Below are 25,152 nucleotides of genomic sequence, written 5' to 3' on the forward strand. Positions count from 1 at the left end.
CGGAGGCCTTTGGCCAACCGCGACTAAAGGTCCTCCGCCCCGACGGACACCTGCCGCCCACGTGGACGGGCCTTTAGTAGCGGTTCGTAAGCAACCGCGACTAAAGGGGGGGCCTTTAGTCGCGCTTAATTAGTCGCGGTTGCGCAACCGGGATTAATACCAGTTGCGAACCGCGACTAAAGGCCCTTTTTCTACTAGTGCTTATACATGTCACAACTTTATCTGACCGATAAAAATAATACTTTTGTATTAAGCACTATTTAATAAGTTAATAAAAATGCCGCATGCAGATGCCGAGATGCTCCCCCAATTTTGGAGAAGAAAGAAACTAGGAATCTACAAGACCACACGATCGACATCCGTTTGCGTGAGAATCCTTTCTTCGCTAGCTAGCTGGCTTGCAGGTTGCTCCTTCCATAACACATTTGAATCAAAATAACCCCATCTACAAGCAAAGCAAGCGTTGCCTGGATGTCACTCGATGTATTCATTACTTCCGGTCCAATCCAAGCAAAGAATATATTCCCTACTCGGTCAAGTTGCCAATCCTGAAACGTGAGAGGTGCTATGCCCTATATATAGACATCATCCTCAGCTGCATATTATGTAGGAATTATCTACAATCGATATTCAAACTCTCTCATTCTCAGAATAAAAGAAGTGGTGTATGTGACGTGGGCACAAACCTACAGAATACAGATAGATCAATACAGGTGAGTACGTACAAGATCCGATCCAGCTATTGGACTTTGAGTAATTTTAATTTCCTTTTTTTTCGATGTTCAAGTGACAAATGTGAAACCCAATATGCACCAAGAAATGTATATGCCCACATTTTAGTGGTCCTTTTTATGTAATAGTATTTTGGAGTGAATAACCATATAATCAATCATGTTTAGTTTCATTAGGCGAAAAAACCTCAAGGGTGACGGGTGGTAAGGTATATGGGTGACCCCGATCAACATGTATTAGGTCACGGGTAAAATCTTGACAAATCACTTATTAAGCACCATGACCTGTCACTTACAACTTGTTTGTCACCTGGTATACGGTTTTTGCGCTTTTTAGACCCAAAAAAGGTAAAAGTAACTAAAAATTCACCATAATTAACCCAACTTAGGCCGAGCCACAACTAGCCACGTGTAACAAATAATTTTTCGCACTTTTTTGAAGCTTTCATTCCGTGGGCATCGAATGTGTGCTTTCTAAATGGAGGATACTTTATGATTTTAATCTTTTCGCGAAGCACTGCTCTCGTTCTTATGTTGTTTTCGTGTCTGAAATGGTTTGGATGTGCAACCTTGTTGCTTGGGCTTCGTAAAGTATTGTGCCAGTTCATACTAAATAGGTTCAACATTTCTTGATCATCGCATCGGCTCTTTTATCCTCGGCTAGGATGTCTTGCCCTTTTTTACCATAAAAAGTAAGAGAGGCTCCTAATGTGGTGTTGCATTAAAAACCACAGATATCTACATAGTTTGGTGTAAACACCTTTGTTATGAGAAGTAGATGAAAGAATTAAATTGTGTCTATAAGACTTGAGATATCATCTAGCAAGTTTTGAGGAACCCTAAATCTAAGAAGTTGCTTAGATTGCACTCTTGCATGCTCTCTTAGATGCTCTATATGTCCTTATATCCTTGAAGTCTTTCCCTTTCATCCATTGGTGAGATAGATCAAAATCTAATCATTTTGAGAGGTAGGTGTGAAGCAGGGTGTAGACCTCCCCCGTGATCCAAGTCACTAGTGCTCACACACACATCTAGCAACTCTTGCGAGGGGATCTGAACCGGCCATAGGGAGATGGTGGATACGGTGCTGAGCATGGCTAGGTCCATGGTGGGTGGTGACAAGGGATTAACTTGTCAATGCCTATAGATTGTAGGCTAGGGTTTAGTTAGAAGTAGAGGGTAAGTAGATCTCGAAGGTTTCAGCCGAAAAGTACTCGACGACTATGAAAACTAGGGTTTGCAGACAATGATTCGATTGATTCTTTGTCCCTCGACTCCCCCTTTTTATGAGGTGAAGCCGAGGGATTCGTGCTATACAAGTTTACAGAGTCCGGGACGGTTTCTAACTCATCCCGCCAGATTACAAACAACACTTCCTATTACAACTCTATCTTTCCTTAGTAAATCTTGGGCCCCCGAATCTTCTTATTCTTCGGGTATTGGGCTTCCAGTAAACCCCGGGTACCATCTTCGGCAGGCCCATTTGGGATGCCTATGTCAGTAGCCCCCGAGATTTTGCTTGAATCGTAGAGTCAGGGAAAATCTCCATTGTTTATTTTTACTCGAAAGCTTTAACCTTTTATATTTCTTCACATAAAATTCTATATTGTACAGGGATACTGGTAATTGGGGCTAGTTCATCTGACGGATCAGGTACTAGTTAACTGCTCTAGTGGCAATCCGCAAAAACCTACTTCAAAATCACGTCCCCGGACATGATCTCGGGATACTGGTGTAAACGTCGACAGGTGCCGCTTAAGGTCTTACCATTCTGTCGAGTCCCGATCAAATTTATCGGTACCTAACGCGTCCGTTAGGATTTTCTTCGTATCTGTTGATACGGATAAAAGTAGCAGCGCAGTCTTTGGCGATGCCACGCCTGAGAACGGATCTGGGGTCTTACCTTCGCAAATTTGCGGCATTCAGAAATTGATCGCAACTTCGGCGTTCTGAGAATATATTGTCGAGTGCTTTTCCGGCTGTTGGAATGGCACATTTTATCGAGTCATATATGACTTATATTGTTCTCCCGATGGGAGTATATGTAGAGTTAATTATAACTCGAAATATACTCTCTTGTTTTTCTATTTTTGTTAATTTCATCGGGCACGCGAACAGCGTTCCCGATGGGAGTAGCCCCCGAGGCTACAACCAAGAACTTGTGCTTGGTTGTAGGCTCAACATTTTAGTCCACCTTGTCGCTATATTTTCATTACTTCCCAATATGATCTCTTTCTTCTTCTCTCTTTTTTTATCTCTCGGGTGCGCGAACAGCGTTCTCGATGGGAGTAGCCCCCGAGGCTACAGCCAAGGACTTGTGCTTGGTTGTAGGCTCCCGCAATTTCTATATTTGTCATACTCGAAAATTTACTTTTTTCTGAAGTAGCCCCCGAGCATTTGGGCAAAAACTTGTATTTGATCAAAGGCTCCCGAAGTATTGAATAATTCTTTCTGTCGCCACTCTTTTTTTTTTTTTTTTATTTTTCTTGTCGACATACTTCCCTTAATCAAATTTACTTCATCCTTCTCGAATAGTCGTGAGTTCTCTGCCCTGTGGGTCCATTGCTTCGACCATGTTGACACGTCGTGCAAGTAGTGGACACACGTCCTCCGCTTTTCCTGGCGCACGTACGGTAACGCCTATTTCAGTAAAAATACTCTTTTGCCCTTGTGTCTAGAAGATCCATCCTCAAGCTCGTTGTACACCTCCTTGTATGCCATCATGCTATCATTGATTGCATCACATTGGTTCATAACTTGCTGAGCCACCAACTGTGAGTCGCCAAAGATTTTTAATCGAGTTGCTCCGCAGGCTTTCGCCATCTTCATCCCGTGTATGAGGGCCTCATATTCTGCTTCATTGTTAGATGCGTTAAGGAACGTCATCCGGAGGATGTACTTCAATTTGTCGCCTTCAGGTGATATGAGTACTACTCCTGCGCCAGCTCCTTCTAGTCTCTTGGACCCATCAAAGTTCATGGTCCAAGTTCTCGATAAATCTGGAGGTCCTGTATTTTGCAACTCCATCCATTCTGCGATGAAGTCTGGCAGTATTTGCGACTTTATTGCTTTTCTTTTTTCATACGTGATGTCCCGAGGGGAAAGTTCTATTCCCCAAAGGGAGACACGACCCGTAGCTTCTGGGTTATTCAGTATATTTGACAAGGGAGCTTCATTGACCACTATGATCGGGTGTGCCGAAAAATAGTGGCGCAATTTTCGTGCTGTCGTGAACACTCCATATGCTAGCTTTTGGTACTGAGGGTACCTTTGCTTTGAAGGTGACAAGACTTCGCTCAGGAAGTATACTGGCCGTTGCACTCCATGGATTTTCCCTTCTTCCTCTCTTTCGACAACTAATACTGTGCTAACCACTTGGGGCGTGGCTGCAATATACAGTAGGAGAGGTTCCTTTTCCTTTGGAGCCACCAGGATTGGTGGTGTCGAGATTTTTCGCTTCAGATCCTCGAAAGCTCTGTCGGCCTCTTCGTTCCACTGGAATTTATCTCCTTGTTTTATCAGCGCATAAAATGGTAACGCTTTTTCTCCTAATCTGGCGACGAACCTGCTCAAAGCTGCGACTCGCCCAGTTAGCTGCTGTATTTCTTTCAACTTTGTTGGCTTTCTCATTGTTACTATGGCTTGTATTTTTTCGGGATTTGCTTCAATCCCTCTTGCCGAAACTAGAAACCCCAGAAGTTCTCCTGCTGGGACGCCAAAAGAACACTTCGTCGGGTTCAGTTTGAGGCAAAACTTGTCGAGGTTGTCAAAAGTTTCTTTGAGATCCTCGATCAACGTTGTCCCCTTTTTTGATGTTATGACGACATCATCGATGTATACTTGCACGTTTTTCCCGATCTGTGTTGCTAAACACTTCTGCATCATCCTCTGATATGTTGCTCCCGCATTTTTTAGACCAAAGGGCATTGTCTTGTAGCAAAACACGCCGTAAGGTGTAATAAACGCTGTCTTGGCTTCATCATCTTCTTTTAATCTGATCTGGTTATAACCAGAGTATGCATCCAAGAAGGAAAGACGTTCGCAACCTGCCGTGGAGTCGATAATTTGATCGATCCTTGGGAGGGGAAAGTGATCCTTAGGACAATGTTTATTGAGACACGTAAAGTCGACGCACATGCGAAGGACTGTCGTGTTTTTCTTCGGCACCATCACTGGGTTAGCTACCCATGTGGCTTCTGTAGATATTTCTCTGATAAAACCAGCTTCTTCGAGTCGATTTATTTCTGAAAGCATGGCTTTGCGGTTTGGTTCCGAAAAACGCCGCAAAGGTTGTCTCGATTGGTTTTGTCGTTGGATCCAAATTTAGGTGGTGCTCGGCAAGTTCCCTGGGTACTCCTGGCATGTCAGCTGGACACCATGCAAAGATTTTCCAGTTCTCACGGAGGAACTTGACGAGCGCGCTTTCCTATGCGATATCCATATCGTTTGCGATAGATGTCGTCTTTTTTGGATCTGTCGGGTGAATCTGCACCTCCTTAGAATTTTTCTCTGTGTTGAAAGTTGATTCTTTATTTGGCCTTCCAAAGCGCAAGACGTCGTAATCAGTCATGCTTTTTGACGCCAAGTACTCGGCTTGCATCCCAAAAGTTTCGCCAACCTGTGAAAATCCTTGTCGCACTTATCGGCTAAGGCAAAGCTTCCCTTGACCGTGATTGGTCCTCTTGGTCCGGCAACCTCCACAACAGGTATGTATAGTGTGGTACTGCCATAAATCTAGCATATGCTGGTCGTCCCAACAGAGCGTGGTATTGTGATGGAAAATCCACGACTTCAAATTCGAGCTTCTCGATTCTATAATTTTCTCGGGTCCCAAATTGAACATCGAGATTGATTTTTCCCAATGGATAACTTGGTTTCTCTGGTGTGAGGCCGTGGAACCTTGTGTACGTTGGTTTCAAGTTTGCTAAGGATATGTTCATCTTCCTCAATGTATCTGCATACATGAGGTTCAAGCTCTTGCCGCCGTCTATGAACACTCGAGAGACATCAAATCCTGCGATAATCGCCGGCATATAAGTGCTTGGCCCGGTCGAGGAACTTGCTGCGGATGATCTGCTATTGTGAAGCCGATATCTTGTCCTGACCAATTAAGGTACTCAACTGTTGGTGGAGGCATTTTCTCTGCCATAAACACCTGTCGTGAGATTACTTTTTGAGCTCTATTGGACGGCCTTCCCTTCTGAATCATCAACACTGCTCCGTTGGAGTTAGGATCAACATAGGGTGGTGGTGCAGGTGCTGCCGCTATTCTTAGCTGGTGTCGATTGTCCTCTCTGTAATCGCGGGAGGTGGCGGTAGATGAATCTCGCTCCTAGGCTCCCGAGGGTTTCTCTGTGCTGCTCGAGCGTGAGCATTTTCTCGCGTATCCGAACATTGCCTCGAAAATTTCGACAGTCTTCTGCAGTGCCCTGACCGTCTTTTCCCGTTCTTTGTCGAGGAAGAAGTGCATCCGGCACGGTCCGTTCAGCATTTCCTCGGGGGACACGAAGGTCTTGGAAACCTCGGCCCACTATTTTGCCTGTTGCGTGAATCATCCCTATTATCACCTCGCTGTTCTTGCTTCTCTGGTAATCATCTCTGTTGCCTCCTGTATTTGTCCGAAAACCTGCCGAAATTTGTCCTGGGGCGTCGTAGTTTTGGTACGTCCGAGGAAATCTTCGCCTCGGTTGATAGTTTCGACCACGGTCCTCCTCTGGCGACCTGTGTCGTTTGTTGTGGACAGCGTCTTCTCCATCTGCCCATTTATTTGCTATCTCCATCAACGCGGATACTGTCCTTGGATTGGTCCTTCCCAAATCCTCGACAAAGTCTCCACGCCTCGACTCTGCGACAAACGCATCTATTGCTCTCTCGTCGATATGTTTTCTGCCGAGTTTTTGATGATATTCCACCTCTGGATGTACTTTCTCATTGGCTCATCTGGCTTTTGTCGACACGCTCTCAACTCCTCTAACGATGCGGGTTTTTTGCACGTGGATCTGAAGTTCTTGACGAACACGTCCTCGAAACTTTCCCAGCTGTCGATGGATCCTGGAACGAGTTTCTTTATCCATGATCGTGCGGCACCACTCAGGTGCACCTGGATGCTTTGCATGGCTGTTGCCCTAGTTCCTCCTGTCAGCTTCACCGTCTCCAGATAGTCGACTAGCCAATCCTCTGGATCTTGAAGGCCGTCGAATTTCTTGAAATTATCGGGTAACTTGAATCCTGAGGGGACTCGCGTTTTTCGGACTCTCCTCGTGAAGCATGGTAAGCCGCACATATCTTCGTCGTTAAGTTCTGGGGATTGCCGATGATCCCTTCTGCTTTGCCGCGCTCTGTCGACTCTTGCTTGTGCTGCTGTGTCTCTTGCTCCACTTGGCCCTTCAGGTGCTGCCGCTGTTGCTGCTGCGGGTCGCGGACTATTTTGCCTTGCCACTCCTTCGGGAGGCGTTGATATAAACGCTGTCCCCATAGCTCCAACTCCTGCTACCGCCATATTGTACAGTGTTTCCCTTGGGTCACCCGGAGGTGGTTTAGATGCAAGGATAAAAGCATGTGTCGCCATATACCCAGCCTCTGGTGTCTTAGGGATGATGTTTCCTCTTGTATCTATCGACATAAAGGACATGTCGAGGTTTTGAACCAAGTGTTCTCTTTCTGCCTCGGGTATGTGTTGCAGCCTTGATCTTGCTCTGTTCCGCGCCTCCCGATGGCTATCACCCGTAGTTCTAGATTGTCGACTTAAATCTGCCCTTCTCCTGCTGGATGCAGAAGCTGCCTCCTTTCTCCTGTTCAACTCAGCTGTCTGTTTTTCCAATTCTCTGGCAGCTCGTGCGAGCCTATATTGATATGCTTGCAATTCTTCTGGTGTGGCTGTGGTAGCCATTGGTTCTGTGCCGTTCATAGCTCTCGCAGCTCTATCCCACGCTGCTTGTGAAAGTTGAACTCTATCTCGCGGCTCTGGCCCGACGTATTTGTTGCCCAAGCCTTGTCGCAGATTGGAGGGATCGACGTATGGATTTCCCAAACTGTCGAAAGCCTCAGATGTCTCCTCTTGACCTTCAATGGCGTAAATCTGATGATACCTTGTACTCAGATCTATGTTGGGTTTGGTGACATCATCGTTGAGATTGATGAAGACCTTGCCCACTGTGAGAGATTTGTCGATGAAGTCATGACTGTCGACATCGCTTGAGCCATCGCTTATATACGAGTCCGCAGATGACTCAAACGATATGTCGTTGAAGATCTTGGCGAAGTTTCTCTCTTGCTCGATCGACGTAGCGTGTCGCCGAGGTTTCTTCTTCTCCTGACTCGTTTGACGATGCATAGCTTGAAAAATCGGAATCGGCCACTGATGATCCCGACGAAATCGGAATCTCGACACGATACGATCCTTCCTTCTCGACGCGAAAGTGGAACCTTCCGAACGTCATCTCCATGGGCTCCGCCAGATACGCATATGCATCCAAACGGGAGGGTGGGTGAGGAACAAAATCGACAAGACCAGTAGCGATCTGTTTACCTCGATCCATTGTGTTGCTTGCGGTTGACGATGTCGAAGATCTTGAGCGTGCCATCGAGATCAGCTCCTTACGCCTCTAATTCCCACAGACGGCGCCAATTGACAAGGGATTAACTTGTCAATGCCTATAGATTGTAGGCTAGGGTTTAGTTAGAAGTAGAGGGTAAGTAGATCTCGAAGGTTTCAGCCGAAAAGTACTCGACGACTATGAAAACTAGGGTTTGCAGACAATGATTCGATTGATTCTTTGTCCCTCGACTCCCCCTTTTTATGAGGTGAAGCCGAGGGATTCGTGCTATACAAGTTTACAGAGTCCGGGACGGTTTCTAACTCATCCCGCCAGATTACAAACAACACTTCCTATTACAACTCTATCTTTCCTTAGTAAATCTTGGGCCCCCGAATCTTCTTATTCTTCGGGTATTGGGCTTCCAGTAAACCCCGGGTACCATCTTCGGCAGGCCCATTTGGGATGCCTATGTCAGGTGGCGCCATCAACAAGGCAGCCTCTGCCGCCGCAGATGAGATGAGCCTCCTCATGGGTGTGCGCAAGGATATATGGTATGTTTGCATGAACTTTTTAATTATTTTGGTCACGCACCTTTCCACACCCTCGTGCATCCTTATATATAGGATATATTCATACTACACCTGGGTGTAGTTACTCCCACGTGTGTTTCACACAATCTAGATAGTATCTATCATACCGAAGAGTATATATACATGTATTATGAAGTATATAAGAATATTTTGGTACCATATATACTACTTTGTAGGTAGTATGTATTTTTTTACGTACACTCTTTCTTTACGTGTAAATATGCATGTATTTCGTATATATAGTGCAAACCTTGGGTTCATTCAAAAAAATCCACCAAACTTGGTTTGGAGTATCTTAGATACAGTATACAAACATACTTAAACCGATGAAGTATCATATTTACTTTTGTATGGCCGTATACAAGACATGGGTGTAGTTACACCCAGGAGTAGAAAATATTTATCCATAGAATAACACACCAAGTATATTCATGGTAACCTTCAAATCTGCCTGGATTGATGGGTGTGAAGATATTATTTTGTGTGCACCATTGCATGTCATAGGATACGTGAATGGCACGAATCATGTTTTAATTGAGTTTATTTGGGCCTTTTGTGGCAGGTTCATCAAAGATGAGCTAGAAACAATGCAGGCATTCTTGGTGGCTGCTGAAGGAATGAAGGAGAAAGACCTACTACTCAAGGTCTGGGCGAAGCAAGTGAGGGACCTGTCCTACAATATTGAAGATTGCCTTGGTGAGTTCATGGTGCATGTGGCAAGTCAAAGCTTGTCACGACATCTGATGAAACTCAAAGATCGCCATCGAATCGCCATGCAAATCCGTGATCTCAAAGGGAGGGTTGAAGAAGTGAGCAACAGGAACACACGGTACAACCTAATTGACAAGAACCAAGTCTTAGCCAAAGCAACTGATGAGAGAGAGTCTTGCATGGAAGATATCCGCAATCAGTCAGGTACCAACATTGATGAAGCTGAACTTGTGGGGTTTTTGAGGCCCAAAGAAGAGTTGATAAAGCTTCTAGATGTCCATGCCAATAATGGCCCTACTCAGGTAGTATGTGTGGTTGGCATGGGTGGTTTGGGTAAGACTACGCTTGCAAGGAAGGTTTACGAAAGTATGGAAAACTTTTCATGTTGTGCTTGGATCACTCTCTCACAGTCATTTGTTAGGATGGATCTTCTCAAAATTATGATCAAAGAACTTTTGGGTGATAGAGCATTGAAGACGCAACTCGAAGGGAATGTAGTGCGACAAGAGAACCTCGCCAACTACCTTAGAAAAGAGCTACTTGAGAAGAGGTACTTTGTTGTTCTTGATGATTTGTGGAACTTAGATGATTGGAAATGGATCAAAAGTATTGCTTTTCCTAGTAGTAACAATAGAGCTAGTCGGATAATGGTAACAACACGGAATGTTGGCTTAGCTGAGGAGTGTAGTTTGGAATCTTCTAGACCACTTATCTACCACCATGAGCCCCTAAAAACAGATGATGCCATAAAGTTGCTACTAAGGAAGACTAGGAAAACTGTGGAAGACATGAAAAATGACAAGGACATGAAGGATATAGTTACTAAGATTGTAAAAAAATCTGGGCGGCTACCACTAGCTATACTCACAATTGGCGGCATGCTTGCCACCAGAGTGGTTAGTGAGTGGAAAAGTATTTATGACCAAATCCCCTCAGAGATAGAGAGAAACCAAAACCTCGAAGCAATGAGAAGGGTGGTTACTCTTAGCTACAACCACTTGCCTTCTCATCTTAAGTCATGTTTTCTATATTTAAGCATATTCCCTGAGGATTTTGAGGTTAAGAGGAGGCGTTTGGTAGAAAGATGGATAGCCGAGGGGTTTGTTATTAGAAGAGATGGGGTGAGTGTTGAGGATGTTGGAAATAGTTACTTTAAGGACCTAATCAACCGAAGCATGATCCTGCCATCAAAAGTGAATATAGAAGGAGCTGTGAAGAGATGTCGAGTTCATGACATCGTACGCGATGTCATGATCTCAATTGCTAAAGAAGAAAATTTTGCATGCTCGACATGGGATAATCTGACCGGCATAGGAGGGGATAACTTTCGTCATGTAGCATACCAAGGCCGTGGAGGCCAAGATAAAGGCTTGGATTGGAACCATATCCGATCATTTACTGTGTTTGGTGAGAGACCCATGAAGCCAATACCTTCAGTTTGTTCGCCCGACTTCAAGATGCTTAGAGTCTTGGATTTGTGTGATGCCAAGTTTGGCATCACACAAAAAGATATCAATTCCATAGGGATGTTGCGTCATTTGAAATATGTCAGCATCAAGCCTAATGGACAATCATATGTTTATAAACTCCCAAGATCCATTGGGAAGCTACAAGGGTTGCAATCTTTGGACATAGGATATTGTTATGTGGCATCACTACCAACTGAGATCACTAAACTGGCAAGCCTTCGTAGCCTCCGTTGTTGCAAAAAAACCATATCTGGTAATCTATACATAATTTATCCTTCGATGTTGTTAGCCTCCACATTTTGTCTGCCTATTATCTACACTCCTTTAATTGATCCTGATGATCGTTCGAGGATGATGATGAAGTTTCACATGGCCTGGACTGGCCGTTTGTCAAACTCTTGCGGCGTGAGAGTGCCCAAAGGGATCAGCAACCTAAAGGAGTTAGAGATACTGGAGGTTGTGGACATTGAGCGAACTAGTAGGAAAGCAGTTAAAGAACTCGGGGAGCTTATAAAGCTAAGAAAGTTAAACGTGACACTAGGGGCAAGTCAGCAAAAGAGCAAGATAGTTTGTGCATCCATTGAGAAGCTCACTTCCCTCCGCTCTCTTAGTATTGGCGTGGATGATTATTCTTGGAGAAGCGGGGCATCCCTCAAGTGCTTGCATTCAATTTCCTCTATCCCCCCTCTCCTGAGGACGCTGAAGTTGGGCGGTGGTCTTGGGGAGATGCCTGGCTGGGTTGGCGATCTGGTACATTTGGTAAAGATTATGTTAATGGATACCAATCTGACGGAAGGAGATGACAGCCTAAACATACTAGGGGCACTGCCCAAGCTCATACACCTTCATCTTGGTAGGGAATCTCATGTTGGAGAGAAACTAGCTTTCAGAGCAGAAAAATTCACAAATCTCCGGAAACTTGTTATTTTCTCCATGTTTAACATGAGCGAGTTGATATTTGAGGTGGGCACCTCGCCCCACTTGGAAAAGATTGAAATCAGTGGTTGTAAGCTGGAATCAGGGATTAACGGTATCAAACACCTTCCACGACTCAAGGAAATTGTACTTGGTTTCGAGGCTAAAGTGGCGAGGCTTGGTGTGCTCCAACGTGAAGTGGACACACACCCGAACCATCCTATTCTGCGGCTCTGGAAAGACTGGACATGCTACGACCTGGATGCTGTCCTCCAAGTCCAAGGATCCGCTACTGCGGTACAAGCAGAAGAAGCAACAGCGGGAGAGAGCTCACACCCGCAGGCCGCAGGTGACGACGGGGAGCAACAGGTCAGCTAATCTCTCTTCCCTTCAGTAGCAGTACTCCATCCACCGATTGATGTTAATTATATTATTATATATAACTTACAATCCATCTCTATTCTCTCGTTTTTCTTGTCTCCAACAGCGAAGATGATCTACGGTGACGACGAATGAGTCTTCCACTTTTCGCTCTGCATTAAAATTTCAAGTGACTGCCGTCGCCGTCTACCGGTCAGCGCGACGCCGCTTCTGCGCGCTGCCGCCGAAGCCTCCCTTGTTCCCCGGCCAAGTCAGACCCATAGGCATGGAGAGAAGGGCCCCAGCCAGCCACCTGAAACCCTAGCCCCATCTCCTCCATTGCTGCAACAACACGACTGGTTCGTCTCCAAGGTACCCCACGAGATCTTGCTGTATCTACTCTTTTTCCTGCAACTGTCGGTTCTACCAATTTAGGCATTCACTATGGTCGGCTAGGGCATTTGAATGTAATAGACATTATTTATAACTATATTGACTAGATTCAGATTGAAGCTCACTGAAAATGATTGTAAGATTTCTCGCTGCAGCCATGAGTACATTGTTAAATGTTTGACTTGTTCATTTTTTTTCGAAATGGGGTATATCCCCAGCCTCTGCATCAATCGATGCACACAGCTCTCTTTATTACCCAAAGTATCAAAATATCAAGTATCAAAGTTTTACAACTCAAAGATCATACAACGTGTACACATAAACTAGCCAACGAAACAGTATAGTGACACGTTTATGCATCTTGAAGTCGTTTAGTAGGTCGCCAACCAGCCTGGCTGTAAATAGCCTGTGCCACCGCTTCCAGCCGGCGGCATCCAGCATGCATAGGCTCTCGTTGCGCCTCCGGTAGTAAGAGAGACCAGTCGTGGATCCAGTGTGATACCATACGGATAACCTGTAAAAAATTAACATTTGTATTCCTGTTAAAGACAATGTCATTACGGCTATTCCATATAGCCCACATCAACGCGCTAAAACCAATTCTAATTCTAACTTTAGCCGTCTTACCCACCCCATTTAACCAGTTCCCGAACATGTTTGTGACATTAGTCGGTGGGGGTATATTAAAGGTAAACTGAATAACTCTCCAAAATAAGCTTTGCGAAGGGACAATCAAAAAACAAATGGTTTATTGATTCCGATGAATCACAGAACACACATTTCTTACAACCATTCCAATTTCGGCGAGCTAAATTATCTTTGGTGAGGATAACTTTTTTATGAAGAAACCACATAAAAATCCGAACTTTTAGTGGTATCTTAAGCTTCCAAATATATTTACGAAGAAAAATCGTATGACCGTTCATATAGTCCGCGTACATTGACTTAACCGAAAAAGATCCAGAAGTTGTTAACCTCCACACCAAGGCATCCTTCTCGTCGGACAAGGAAATAAACATAAGTCGTTGGACCAAATTGATCCAAGCAGCCCACTTATTTCCTGTCAAAGACCTTCTAAATTCTAAATTCAAAGGTCTATTTGTGAGAACTTCAGCGACTAAAGCGTTCTTTCGTCTGACGATATTATATAACGAAGGATACTGACTCGCGAGAGGAGCATCTCCCAGCCAAGTGTCTTCCCAGAAGCGTACTTGCTGGCCATTACCTACTGAAAAAGTACTCCGTGAAAAGAAATCGTCTTTCACTCCCATGAGTCCTTTCCAAAATGGAGAGTCGGATGGTTTCGCAGTCACTTGTTACAAGGTCTTGGTTTTAAGATATTTGTTATATAATAGTTCCTGCCAAACTCCTTGTTTGGTAAGGAGTTTATATAGCCAATTGCTTAACAAGCATCTATTTTTTAATTCCAACACTTCCACCCCTAGCTCTCCCTGCTCCTTGGGCCTACAAATAATGTTCCATTTGGTCAATCTATATTTTCGTTTTAGCTGATCGTTCTGCCAGAAAAAACGAGACCGATAGAAATCTAATCTTTTTCTTACCCCTTTAGGTATTTCAAAAAAAGATAGCATAAACATCGGTAAACTTGATAGTACAGAGTTCATCAAAACAAGCCTATCTCCGTATGAAAGAAGCTTACTTTGCCAACATCCCAGTTTTCGCTCAAAGCGAGTTTCGACGGGATTCCATTCCTTGTTCAAAATCCGTCTATGATGAATTGGTATACCGAGATATTTGAGTGGAAGTGACCCAGCTTCACAACCAAAGATCTGTGTATACTGATCTTCCACCTCTTTGGCTTTACCAAAACAAAAAAATTCACTTTTGTGAAAGTTTATTTTTAGCACAGACAATTGCTCAAAGATACAAAGTATTAACTTCATGTTTACTGCCTTCTCTAGGTCATGTTCCATGAATAAAATTATATCATCAGCGTACTGTAGCAATGAAACTCCTCCCTCGACAAGGTGAGGTATAAGTCCCCCTACTTGGCCATCGTCTTTCGCTCGGGCGATTAAAATGGCCAACATGTCTGCGACTAAATTAAAAAGGAGCGGAGACAGGGGATCGCCTTGTCTCAGCCCTTTCATAGTTTGGAAATAATGACCAATGTCGTCATTAACCCTTATTCCCACGGACCCTCCCTCAACAAAATTGCTTATTAATTGACACCATTTTTGGGAGAATCCTTTCATTCGCAAAGTTTGCTGAAGAAAAGACCATTTGACCTTATCATAGGCCTTTTCAAAATCAATCTTAAAAAGCACACCATCCAATTTCTTCCGATGAAGTTCATGGACTGTTTCATGTAATACTACAACTCCTTCTAAAATATGCCTCCCTGGCATAAACGCTGTCTGGGTAGGTTTTATTACTTTCGGTGCAATAGTCGTAATTCTATTAGTGCCTACTTTCGTAAAGATCTTAAAGCTAACATTGAGTAGGCATATGGGTCTGTACTGTTGAATTTGTATTGCATTATCTTTTTTCGGTATCAATGTAATAATACCAAAATTTAACTTGTAAAGCGGCAACTCGCCTTGTTGCAACTGTACAAACAACTTCATAAGGTCCATTTTAATTACCTCCCAGAAATATTGATAAAATTCAGCTGGGAAACCATCTGGTCCCGGTGCTTTATTATGTTCCATATCCATAACCGCATCTAGCACTTCCTTCTCGGTGAAGGTTGCGGTTAGGATAATATTCTCCTCTGGCGTTACTCTAGGAATATCTACCACTAAATCCTCACGCATAGTAAAATTATTTTTGGCCGGCGCCCCAAACAACTTCTTATAGTAATCGGAAATGTAGATTTTCAGATTCTCCTCACCAATGATTGTCCCTTCGTCTTGTTCTAACTGGAAAATTCGCTTTTTTCTATATTTACCATTAGCCATCAGATGAAAATACTTCGTGTTATTTCCTCCTTCTTGGATAAATTTTACTTTTGCACGTTGAGCCCATTTTGACTCCTCATCCCGTCTCAGTTTTCCAATCTTTTCATTTGCATGTCTTAGCAACTCACGATCTGTTGCATCAAGAGGTGATGACTCAGCTTTAATATCAAGATCATCAATGATTTTAGTAAGTCTATCTCTTTCTTTTTTATAAACTCCACTTTTATTCTTTGCCCATCCACGAAGGAAACGACGCAGATGTCTAATCTTTTTTTGCCAAGTATCAATAGGGCTGAGACCGTTTGTCACAGACCCCCATTCAGATTTAACCAAATCAAAAAAAACCTTCTTCCCTTAGCCAGGAAAGTTCAAAAGAAAACAAAGTATTATTTCCCGAATGAGCTTGCTCCCCTGAATCAAGTAAAAGCGGTGTGTGATCCGACCCCGTACGGGTTAGTGCACGCACAGAGGCTAAGGGATATTTTTGTTCCCATTCTACACTGGCTAACACACGGTCTAGCTTCTCGTAAGTGGGAATTTGACGACGACTCGCCCAAGTGAACTGTCGTCCTGACATGATCAACTCACGCAAATTAAGTGAGTCTATAATAGCATTGAAAATAAATGGCCACTTTGCATTATAGTTTCCTGTACTTTTCTCCATTGGGCTACGAAGAATATTGAAGTCACCACCAATAATCATGGGTGTTCCTGGACTATCACAAATTCTAACTAATTCGGCCAAGAACGCTGATTTTTGAGCCTCCTGAGCTGCCCCGTAGACAGCCACAAAGGACCACTCAAAACCATCTTTTTTTGTTCTCAAATTTACCCGCACAAGGAAGTCACCGTAATCGACATCCTTAACTAGAAGTGTTTCAGCGTTAACACCAACTAAAATACCGCCAGACCTCCCATGTGAAGGTAAACAGAACCATATGAAATCCTTACTAGCCGATAAATTTTTAAGAAAAGAAGCCGAGAACTTCGTCCTTCCCGTTTCTAAAATAGCGACTATATCTAGATGTTCTTCCCTAATACTTTCATGAATAACCGAATGTTTACAAGTATCTCTAATACCTCCACTATTCCAAATAAAGGCTTTCATTTTAAGAATCAAAAGTTCTTATTTTCCGAATCCTCGAACTTCTACGTACTGCCAGTTTTTCAACTACCACTTTTTTAGTAGCCCTAGTCCCTCTCTTGGCTACTCCCTTCTTAGGCAGCACCGAAGAAGCATGGCATTTCTGGTCCGTATGACCATTATCCATATCTATCGTGTTCTCCTCAGTAAGGTCTTCGCAAAGACCAGAGAGTTTAGAAACAAGCAAGCTATGTGGATTATCTTCCTCTACGCTATTCTTTTTATCTAGAATAACCAAATCTCTCTGTTTTTCCAAAGCCTTAATATTTCTAACCGATACTAAGGCATGCTCAGTTGACTTTCCAAGAGAAATCCCTAATCTGCTAGCTCTATGTATGATTGTACTATCTGGAATCTCTAAAATAGAAAGTTTAGGATCAGAGGTGGAACCTGGAGTCTGATGTCTCTGCGTTAAAAGCATAGCCCTTTCCAACTGTGATTGATCTGCATTCGGTTGCGCTTGTAAACTCCCACTGGTTCGGATCCCAGAAGTCGAATTCTCCGGGATGCCCCCATAAGCAACAATATCTTCATAAGAGTATTGAACAGGACTCGGAGAGAAGTTCTTTGCCAACAAGTTCAGACCCCCGCATGGTGTCTTAATTCTCGGCGCAGAATCCTGCAAATATGTTTGAAATTTATTGGTAATAACACTTGAAACCAAAATAGAGTCTTGTAATGGTGGAAACTCATCATACTCGAGTACCTGAGGTATACGCGAGATGGATGAAATGTGCTTCCTCCCCTCAGGTTCCACTCTAGGGGAACACCCATCCGGTCCATCTGCCTTGGCAGAAAAAACACGAAAAAGGTTTGGCGCGGCAGCCGTTGCCATCGCGCCAAGAGTTCCAGTCACGGCAGAAGGAGGTGCCGAAGAAGCTGCCGCAGTAGTCGTTGCCACCGCGTTCTCAGTTCTTACTGCAGCAGGAGAAGGTGTCGAAAAATATGCCGCGGCAGCCGCTGCCACCGCATTGTGTGTTCGTGTCGCAGAAGAAGAAAGCGGCGAAAGCGCTGCCGCTGCAGCTGTCTCGCCCAAAATTGCTGCCACTGCAGCGGTCGCACCCAACCCGAGCTGACTGTTGGGATTCGACAACCTGGGTAGTGTATCTGCTTCAGCATCATCAAAAACCAGAGAGCACTCCTTCTCCCCTGACGATGGAGAGATGAAAATTCTTCTGCCTGAAACTTGGGTTGGTGTTGATCCGATGATCTTCTCCAATCCCATCTCCACTATATCAAGAGGTGCACCCGTATGTGCACTCTTGGTAACATTAGCTCCTCCACTTCCCTTGGATTTAGTAGTATTCTCGTTTGGCTGGGTCTGTTTAGACATTTTCTCTAAGTCGGCATTGTCTTCCTTAGGATCTTTTTTCTTCTCCTCTTCCTTATCTCTAGGCCTATATTCTGATTGCCATCTCCATGTGGGGAACCACCATCCTCACTCATTGCCGTCTCATCCTCAATCTCAAAAGTAAGATCATACCCCTCATCTTCATAGAAGAACAACTTCTTATAGGGAATACTTGCAATATCTATGACCTTGACAAGAGCCCGAACCACCCCATATTCTCTAGTATATGCCATATCAATCTGCTTTGTTTTCCCAATCAAACGACCCATACCCCAGCAGGTGAGATAATTCCTATACATGCCTTCAGGAGCGCCGCTAATCAAAACCCATACTTCCTCTAACTGAACCGACGGTTTCACTACTGATTTCCACTCTGTAAACTCAAGGACAGTGTCTGAATTTTTCAAGGGAAAAACCCCAATCCTCACCGCCCTCTGCAGTTCATGCTTGCTTGGAAACTGAGTCTTATAGATGTTCGTCCCCTGAGGTTGCACATCCCACTGAAATGTATCATCAATACACCAACGTAGACGCTCGATGATCGTCTCAGATGTAAGCGAACCCCCTTTCACCGTTATCCTGCACATACGGCCATTATCAGATTTCGGTTTGAATTCCGGGGTAGGTTCAACCTCAACAAAAGCAAGATCCGCATGGCCATATCCGTACAAAGAGATCATTGGTTTCTTCATTTTGTGTAAGGGGCAATCATCATCTTTATGATCTGGTGACTCACAGAAAACGCAAATCTCGACCTTGCAATCAATGGAAAAATGGCCAGACTTGTCACAACGAAAGCATCTCAGTTTATCTACGGATTTGTCCTTCTTCTTGGAGCCCGAAGCTTCTTTTTCTTTACCAGAGATAGAACCCTCGCCGGCCACGGCCGTATGCCGTTGTTGACCAACTTGGTCTGACAGAACTTGTGGCTGATTCTGAGTATTCTGCAATGTGGCATTTGTCTGCTCCCCAACGATCTGCTTCCCTGTCTCTATAATCTTCTCTGGATCCCTCAACTTATCGTTGCTCCCAGTAGCCAAATAGCGCCCACGGCCTCTTCCTCCATACCGCCCAGCATTGGCACCACCTCGATATAGGCCAGCTTTGTTTCTCTGATCATAGAGACGTCGATATCCATTATTTCCATTATTTCCACCCCGATATTCTCCACCTCCAGGGCCAGGGACAAAATTAAAACCGCCTGGCGGTCCTCCTTGAAATTCATTCCCATATCTCTGAAAATTTCCATTGAAACCAAACTCACCATTGTAACCTTGAAAACCTTGTCCTCCATCTTGCCCTTGAAACCCACCTCGATTGCCATCGAAGCTTCTACCATTTGCAGCCGGCCTGTAATTTCCTTGTGGTCCTCCGCCTTGGCCCCCGAAGTTAGTCGGTGGCTGTCCTCCACCTTGTCCGCCAAAAGTACCAGGCTGTGGTCCTCCATCTTGTCCGCCGAAAGTGCCAGACGATGGTCCTCCACCCTGCCCACTAAAATTACCTGAACCAGAGGCTTGATCATAGAACTGTCTAGAACCTCTGCCACCATCAGGACCTCTACCTCCTCCTCGTCCCGCCATGGTGGCGGCAAGCCGGCTGTGCTGATGTTGTAGTCTCGCTCGCAGAGGAGGAACCCTAGGGGCAAAAACCGTCAATCCCCTAGTCAACACACCTATCATTCTATGTAGCCCAAAACCCGCCGATTCCTCCTTTGGGCCCGTATGGCCCAAACGTAAGAGGCTAGCGTCATTGGATCTCGAGCCCACAGCTCCATGCGAATTTGAAAATATATCTGAACATGTTCGCCGATCAGGGACAGTCGCCGTCGATGGCGATCGCCGCCGACGCGAGGTTCGATCTACATGTCTTAACACAGATGAAGATTTGCCTCGTCGTCTATGAGTGACCACAGTCCAATCTTTTAAACCCAGAGAATCTTCAGGCACAAACGAAGATGGTTCCAGAACTGGTACTTTGAGCCTACCAGAAGAAACCAGAGAAAGATTAGAGAGAAAAGGTGATCGAGATGATGAGGAACTCACCGGGGAATCATACAAGATCCGAGCGGCGATGCGTTGGTCCTGTCTTTTTCTCCATCTTTTTTGAGCCCTCCGTGAAGAATTGTCGAGATTCCTATACGGATCACTTGATGGGGGATCCGCCAGATAGGACAATCCTTTGTTCCCTGCGAGTTCCTCTGCATCATCGCCATAATCCTCGTCTGAATCATCGCCGGAGGAGTCCGACGCCGACGATAGCAGCCAGAATCGCCCGCCGATCGCCTCTAACGGCTCTCCGCTTATTTCGCTCATGGCTCGCTTGAGTTTGATTTGGGTTCCGTTTGACATTGTTTTAGTGCAGCCATGAGTACATTGTTAAATGTTTGACTTGTTCATATGCCAAGTATGTTCTAGTCTTTAGTTTTTTGCAACCGTAGTCCCTGCACAACTCAAGCTTATGCTTATAGGGAAGCTTGTTCATATGACTTGTTCACATTTGTACATCAGTTCAAGCTTTTATGCTTATAGGTTTTGGAGTGGGGATGTATTGTATTCTCTACATATCAGTCAAGAATCATGATGGAATGAACCTGACACCGATGCGGTAGCTGAATATTTCAGGCTTCAGAGTCCATGAGAATATTCAGATAGTGTTATTTAGCGCAGTGGAACCGCAAGCTATGCGACTGCACAAGCGCACATAACCAAAATTTCAGTGCAAAACTGGACTGCTCAGTTCTTTAACCACTTTGAATGGCTGAAACAAGTTAAAGTCCTCAATAGCAGAAATGGTGTTACCAGGGGAAAGTTGAGGTCACGGGAATAGCTTTCCAAAGGATAATCAACATGTGATCTATCTCTGACAGGTCAATGCTCTTTTTTTCTGTAGAGTGATACATTCACCGGTTCTATGTTTTCTGTCAATGCTTACATAAATATATATTGTTCTCACTACAGTTAATCTGAATAGATATCCCTGTCTACTGGACCGTTTCTTCCCACTTTCAGACCTCACCAAAGTACTTATTACGTCTGTCAAAACACTACCCAGAAAATCGATGTGAGAGAACGCCGAAACATCTTGAACCCAGCTCCTGTGTTTGCTACATTGATTTTTTCTTTTTTTATTTCTGAATGTGCCGTGTGCAAACTCTCTGTTGCGAAAAGCGACTGGAATGAAAGGTAGAACACAGTATAACAGATCCACTAGGTCTACAAGCTCCAGTCCACTTAGGACGCTTGACATAGCTGTAGTAGTTTCCACTTACCCCTCATAATTTGGTCGCCGAAGGTACAGAACAAACAAAGAACTCTGTATGTCTAACCTGAACAGCTCGTTGGTATTATTGTTCGGAGCCCAAAAACAACTGTATGAATTCAGACTCATATGGAGTCCTCTGATTCTGAGACATATGACTGTGAAGCGGAGCTAGCTTTTCTGAACTCAGCGAACTGGTACTGGTTCTGTCATAATTGGCCCCATTTTTTCGCTAATCTTGCGGACAGAAACACAAGTAAACTATGTTGCAAAATTACAGTTAATTAATCTTCACACCATTTCTTGCTGCTTTTGCATTTTTCTTATTTGCTTTTCTTATTCTAGTATGTTATGTTGCAGGCCAGTATTAGTTGGTAAACCATGTCAACCTCGCAGATCTGGATAATGAAGATGAAACGCTCAGGGCTAGTACTAATTTCAGGTATGAGTTAGGCTTTGTGTTTTGAAATACTGTCTCGAGGACGCAAGATTTACTTTCATAACATTCCAGAGTGGAGAGAAATGAGACACAAGTGGAGCCTTGATGAACATGTTCATTTACAATCTGCTTTTCAGTGAGAGTTAAGGTATGTCGTGTAACTCATTTCCACTGCTTCCATGTTATCATTTTTACTGTCAGTGAGAGTTAAGGTATCTAGATGTAGGTGTTCTCTTCCATGTTGCTTTGTGCTGATGTTGCAGTTTAACCAAGCCTTCCTGTGAATATTGCAATGAATGCATTGACACTCCTCTTTGACACTCATCTTTGATGATAATGCTTGCTCAGTTAGATGAATACGACAAGCTCTGTTTCTTTCATGCATAGCTCCTTGCTTATGTATTTTTCCCACTGAAATGTGTAAACTGTCCTTCTGGTTCCGTTTGGTAAAGTGCCTGATGAAACTAACAAGTGATGTTATGACTATAACTTGCTGCCGTTGCATTTTTGACTTGCTGAAAATCATGATTTTATTGTTCTGCTGTTATGACTATAACATGACATGAAAATCAAGGAGATAACATACATTCCCTCCTACTATTATTCCTCATTTTCCTTTGCTAAAGCACTGACCTCCACATCTGTGTACTGAATGGTTCCATCATCTAACTAGGATTCACATTTTATGGCTTTGGACAGGCAATACAGGATAAGATGCTAAGCGGTATAGCGGATGCCGGCGGAGCTGATTTCATGGCTGATTTGGAGGACTTTTTTTTTGACACAAATTTGGAGGACTTGTGGGGGGATGATGACACGCCAATGTCCACTATTTTGTGACGTTGATGAGCTTTACTAGACCAGCTATGCTGTTACTAGTTCGTTTACCAGACTAGCTGTAAATTCTCGTTGCAAAACTCTGCAGTGTAGCTCCATGTCTGAAAGTAGTGCACTTTTTCGTTCTCTCAGTTCTGGTTGCAAAACAAGCCTTCTGAGTTCTGAGTTGCTGCTGGCATGTGCGTAGCATCTCCTGTTGGAGCCAACTATTTAAACCATCAAGTGATGTTAATAATGCTAGCTATTGATCAGTATAGGGACAAGTGGGACATCCCACAGTAGCCCAATAACCTTTCCATTGATGGGATAATAGGGACATGGGACAACGGGATGAGAGGGATATGTGAGAGTGGGAGGCGGACGTCCCAAGTCCATCCCACCTGAAATCCTACTCTGCATGCCAGCCTCGCAGTCTCAAATCTCATGTTTTTTTCTTTCACTTGATTCAGTCTGAGTTTCTAACATGGTTTCTCTCTCTGTCTCTCTAGCAGGACATGTTCCTCGTTCCCTCTTGTTGCCGATGATCATGGCAACAACAATGATGATACAGCCCTCGGTGTCTGTTACTCCTCATTTGCTGGCACATCTTACTCCATGTTGGTACTAACACTCTACCCTCATTCGATTTAATTGATTCCATCTCTTAGATGCATGTTTGATGATTTCTACTTGGTCACTTGGTTGTTCCAAACTCTGGTTCAATGTGATGAAGCTAGTTCCATTGCTATGTATCTGCTGGATTATCTTACAATGTCAAGTTTCCCAGCCTGCGGGAGTGCGGGTTGCTTCTGCTTCGTTTTTCCTTTGAGCATTTATTATTTCATACAGTCCACTTTGTAACTGAAAAATATTGTATATACCCTGTCGTAGTGTACGGAATGGTAACGCTTTTGTATTTTCAGAAATCGTACGAGGAGCTGTAGTAACTATGATAAATCATATCTGAGCAAGGAACTTCTCAATCTGAAGTGAATAAACATCCAACCATCCTGTGCTGCAAAGCACAGTCAGCGATCTCGAGGGAAGTTGGACACCACAGGAGATTCTTTTCTGAGCCGCCCAAGAGTTCTGGGTCCAAACGCCTCTGAAGAGTGAACTGTGAAGTGATGATCCTAATAACCGGTGAGTTCAGTGAGCACCAACTCATGTTCTTTTCCAGTTATCATGCTACATGTACCTCACATACATTTGCTGATTAAATGAACTCATGCATGCTCTTTATATGTGTTTTCAGCTGGTCTGAAGACGTGGAACGTCCAATAATGGACTACGCTAAGAGCATATCTAACAGGCCCCGTATAACCCGCCCACCCCGTAAAATTCCGGCGACATACGGGGCAGGCGCGGTTTGGGCCGTCTAGCAGGCCCCGTATTCGGGCCGCCCCGTTGCGGCGGAATACGGGGCCCAGGAAATCGGCCCCGTCGCCCCGTACATATAGTGGGCGTAGGTGCGAGTGAGGGGTTAACCCCTCACTCGCAACCCTAGCTCCGCCGTGCGCCGCCGCCTCCTCCTCCTGCTCCGGCGAGCAATTAGCCGCTCCTCCGCGCCGCATTCCACCCCCAAGCCAGGATGGACTCCCGCCGCCGCAGTAGCGCCTCGCCGGCGAGCGAATCGAAGCGATCCCGCTCGCCGGACACCGTAGAGGAAGCGTGGCGGCTCAAGTGCAAGCTTTCCGCCGTCGGGAGCCGTCGCGCGGCCTGCAAATACGCCGGCGCGCTGTACGTGCCGGAGCCGCTCCGGGAGTACGCCGCGGGTGGGCGGTGGTATCGGTAGGACCCGCCGCTCAAGCCGATGAGCGGCGAAGCGTTCGAGAAGTGGCGCAGGAGGAGGCGGCGAGGATCGCCTTCATCCCCTACGTCATCCTTGACGACTAGACGTAGGTTGATCCGTAGTTAGATGTAGTATGATCCCTAGTATGATCGGAATGTATGTATGATCCGTAGTATGATCAATGAAGATGAACTTCCTGGGGTTTTTATTTTTGAAAATACGGGGCGAAATACGGGGTCTGCTAGACGGAATGGCTCGAAATGGAGCAGTTTTTCGATACGGGGTGAAATAAGAGACTTATACGGGGCAGCGAAATACGGGGCCTGTTAGACATGCTCTAAGAGCATGTCTAACAGGCCCCTTATAACCCGCCCACCCCGTAAAATTCCGGCGAGATACGGGGCAGGCACGGTTTGGGCCGTCTAGCAGGCCCCGTATTCGGGCCGCCCCGTTTCGGCGGAATACGGGGCCCAGGAAATCGGCCCCGCCGCCCCCTACTTATACTGGGCGCAGGTGCGAGTGAGGGGTTAACCACTCACTCGCAACCCTAGCTCCGCCGTGCGCCGCCGCCTCCTCCATCCTGCTCCGGCGAGAAATTCCTCACACCCCCGCGCCGCATTCCACCCCATCTCCGGCGTGGACTCCCGCCGCCGCAGTACCGCCTCGCCGGCGAGCGGATCGAAGCGATCCCGCTCGCCAGACAACGTGGAGGATGCCTGGCGGC

At 45.0% G+C, this 25,152-nt stretch overlaps 2 protein-coding genes across 5 annotated transcripts; one reads left to right on the forward strand and one right to left on the reverse strand.

Annotated features, from left to right (window-relative positions):
- Positions 1 to 606: 606 nt before the first annotated feature.
- Positions 607 to 23,847, forward strand: LOC127309034 (disease resistance protein Pik-2). 4 transcript variants are annotated; one of them, XM_071821363.1, is made up of 9 exons: positions 607 to 713; positions 1,704 to 1,843; positions 8,745 to 8,820; positions 9,422 to 10,120; positions 21,742 to 21,823; positions 21,893 to 21,968; positions 22,520 to 22,718; positions 23,149 to 23,257; positions 23,560 to 23,847. In XM_071821363.1, the coding sequence occupies exons 2-5, from the start codon at positions 1,804 to 1,806 to the stop codon at positions 21,785 to 21,787; spliced, it is 861 nt and encodes a 286-aa protein (XP_071677464.1). In that variant the 5' UTR covers positions 607 to 713; positions 1,704 to 1,803; the 3' UTR covers positions 21,788 to 21,823; positions 21,893 to 21,968; positions 22,520 to 22,718; positions 23,149 to 23,257; positions 23,560 to 23,847. The 4 variants fall into 4 exon arrangements, 1 of the variants encoding a protein (XP_071677464.1); XR_011746384.1 differs by lacking the exons at positions 607 to 713; positions 1,704 to 1,843; positions 8,745 to 8,820; positions 9,422 to 10,120 and adding an exon at positions 12,447 to 12,686 and having other exon boundaries at positions 21,895 to 21,968; positions 22,520 to 23,257; XR_011746385.1 differs by lacking the exons at positions 607 to 713; positions 1,704 to 1,843; positions 8,745 to 8,820; positions 9,422 to 10,120 and adding an exon at positions 12,447 to 12,673 and having other exon boundaries at positions 22,520 to 23,257.
- Positions 12,934 to 18,586, reverse strand: LOC127309035 (uncharacterized). The gene is made up of 2 exons (XM_051340024.2): positions 17,163 to 18,586; positions 12,934 to 13,221 (listed from the first exon to the last, which is right to left on the reverse strand). The coding sequence occupies exons 1-2, from the start codon at positions 18,103 to 18,105 to the stop codon at positions 13,079 to 13,081; spliced, it is 1,086 nt and encodes a 361-aa protein (XP_051195984.2). The 5' UTR covers positions 18,106 to 18,586; the 3' UTR covers positions 12,934 to 13,078.
- Positions 23,848 to 25,152: the final 1,305 nt, after the last annotated feature.

This window comes from Lolium perenne, chromosome 6 (assembly GCF_019359855.2).
Source record: "Lolium perenne isolate Kyuss_39 chromosome 6, Kyuss_2.0, whole genome shotgun sequence".
NCBI classification, from domain to species: Eukaryota; Viridiplantae; Streptophyta; class Magnoliopsida; order Poales; family Poaceae; genus Lolium; species Lolium perenne.

Coding starts and splice junctions, on each gene's coding strand:
- LOC127309034 (XM_071821363.1), top strand. CDS start 1,804: ATGGTGGATACGGTGCTGAGCATGGCTAGGTCCATGGTGG. Junction 8,821..9,421: donor GGTGTGCGCAAGGATATATG/GTATGTTTGCAT, acceptor CTTTTGTGGCAG/GTTCATCAAAGATGAGCTAG. Junction 10,121..21,741: donor AAAGAGCTACTTGAGAAGAG/GTACTTTGTTGT, acceptor GTTATGTTGCAG/GCCAGTATTAGTTGGTAAAC.
- LOC127309035 (XM_051340024.2), bottom strand. CDS start 18,105: ATGTCTAAACAGACCCAGCCAAACGAGAATACTACTAAATCCAAGGGA. Junction 13,222..17,162: donor GCAGAGACATCAGACTCCAG/GTTCCACCTCTG, acceptor AATTTTTTACAG/GTTATCCGTATGGTATCACA.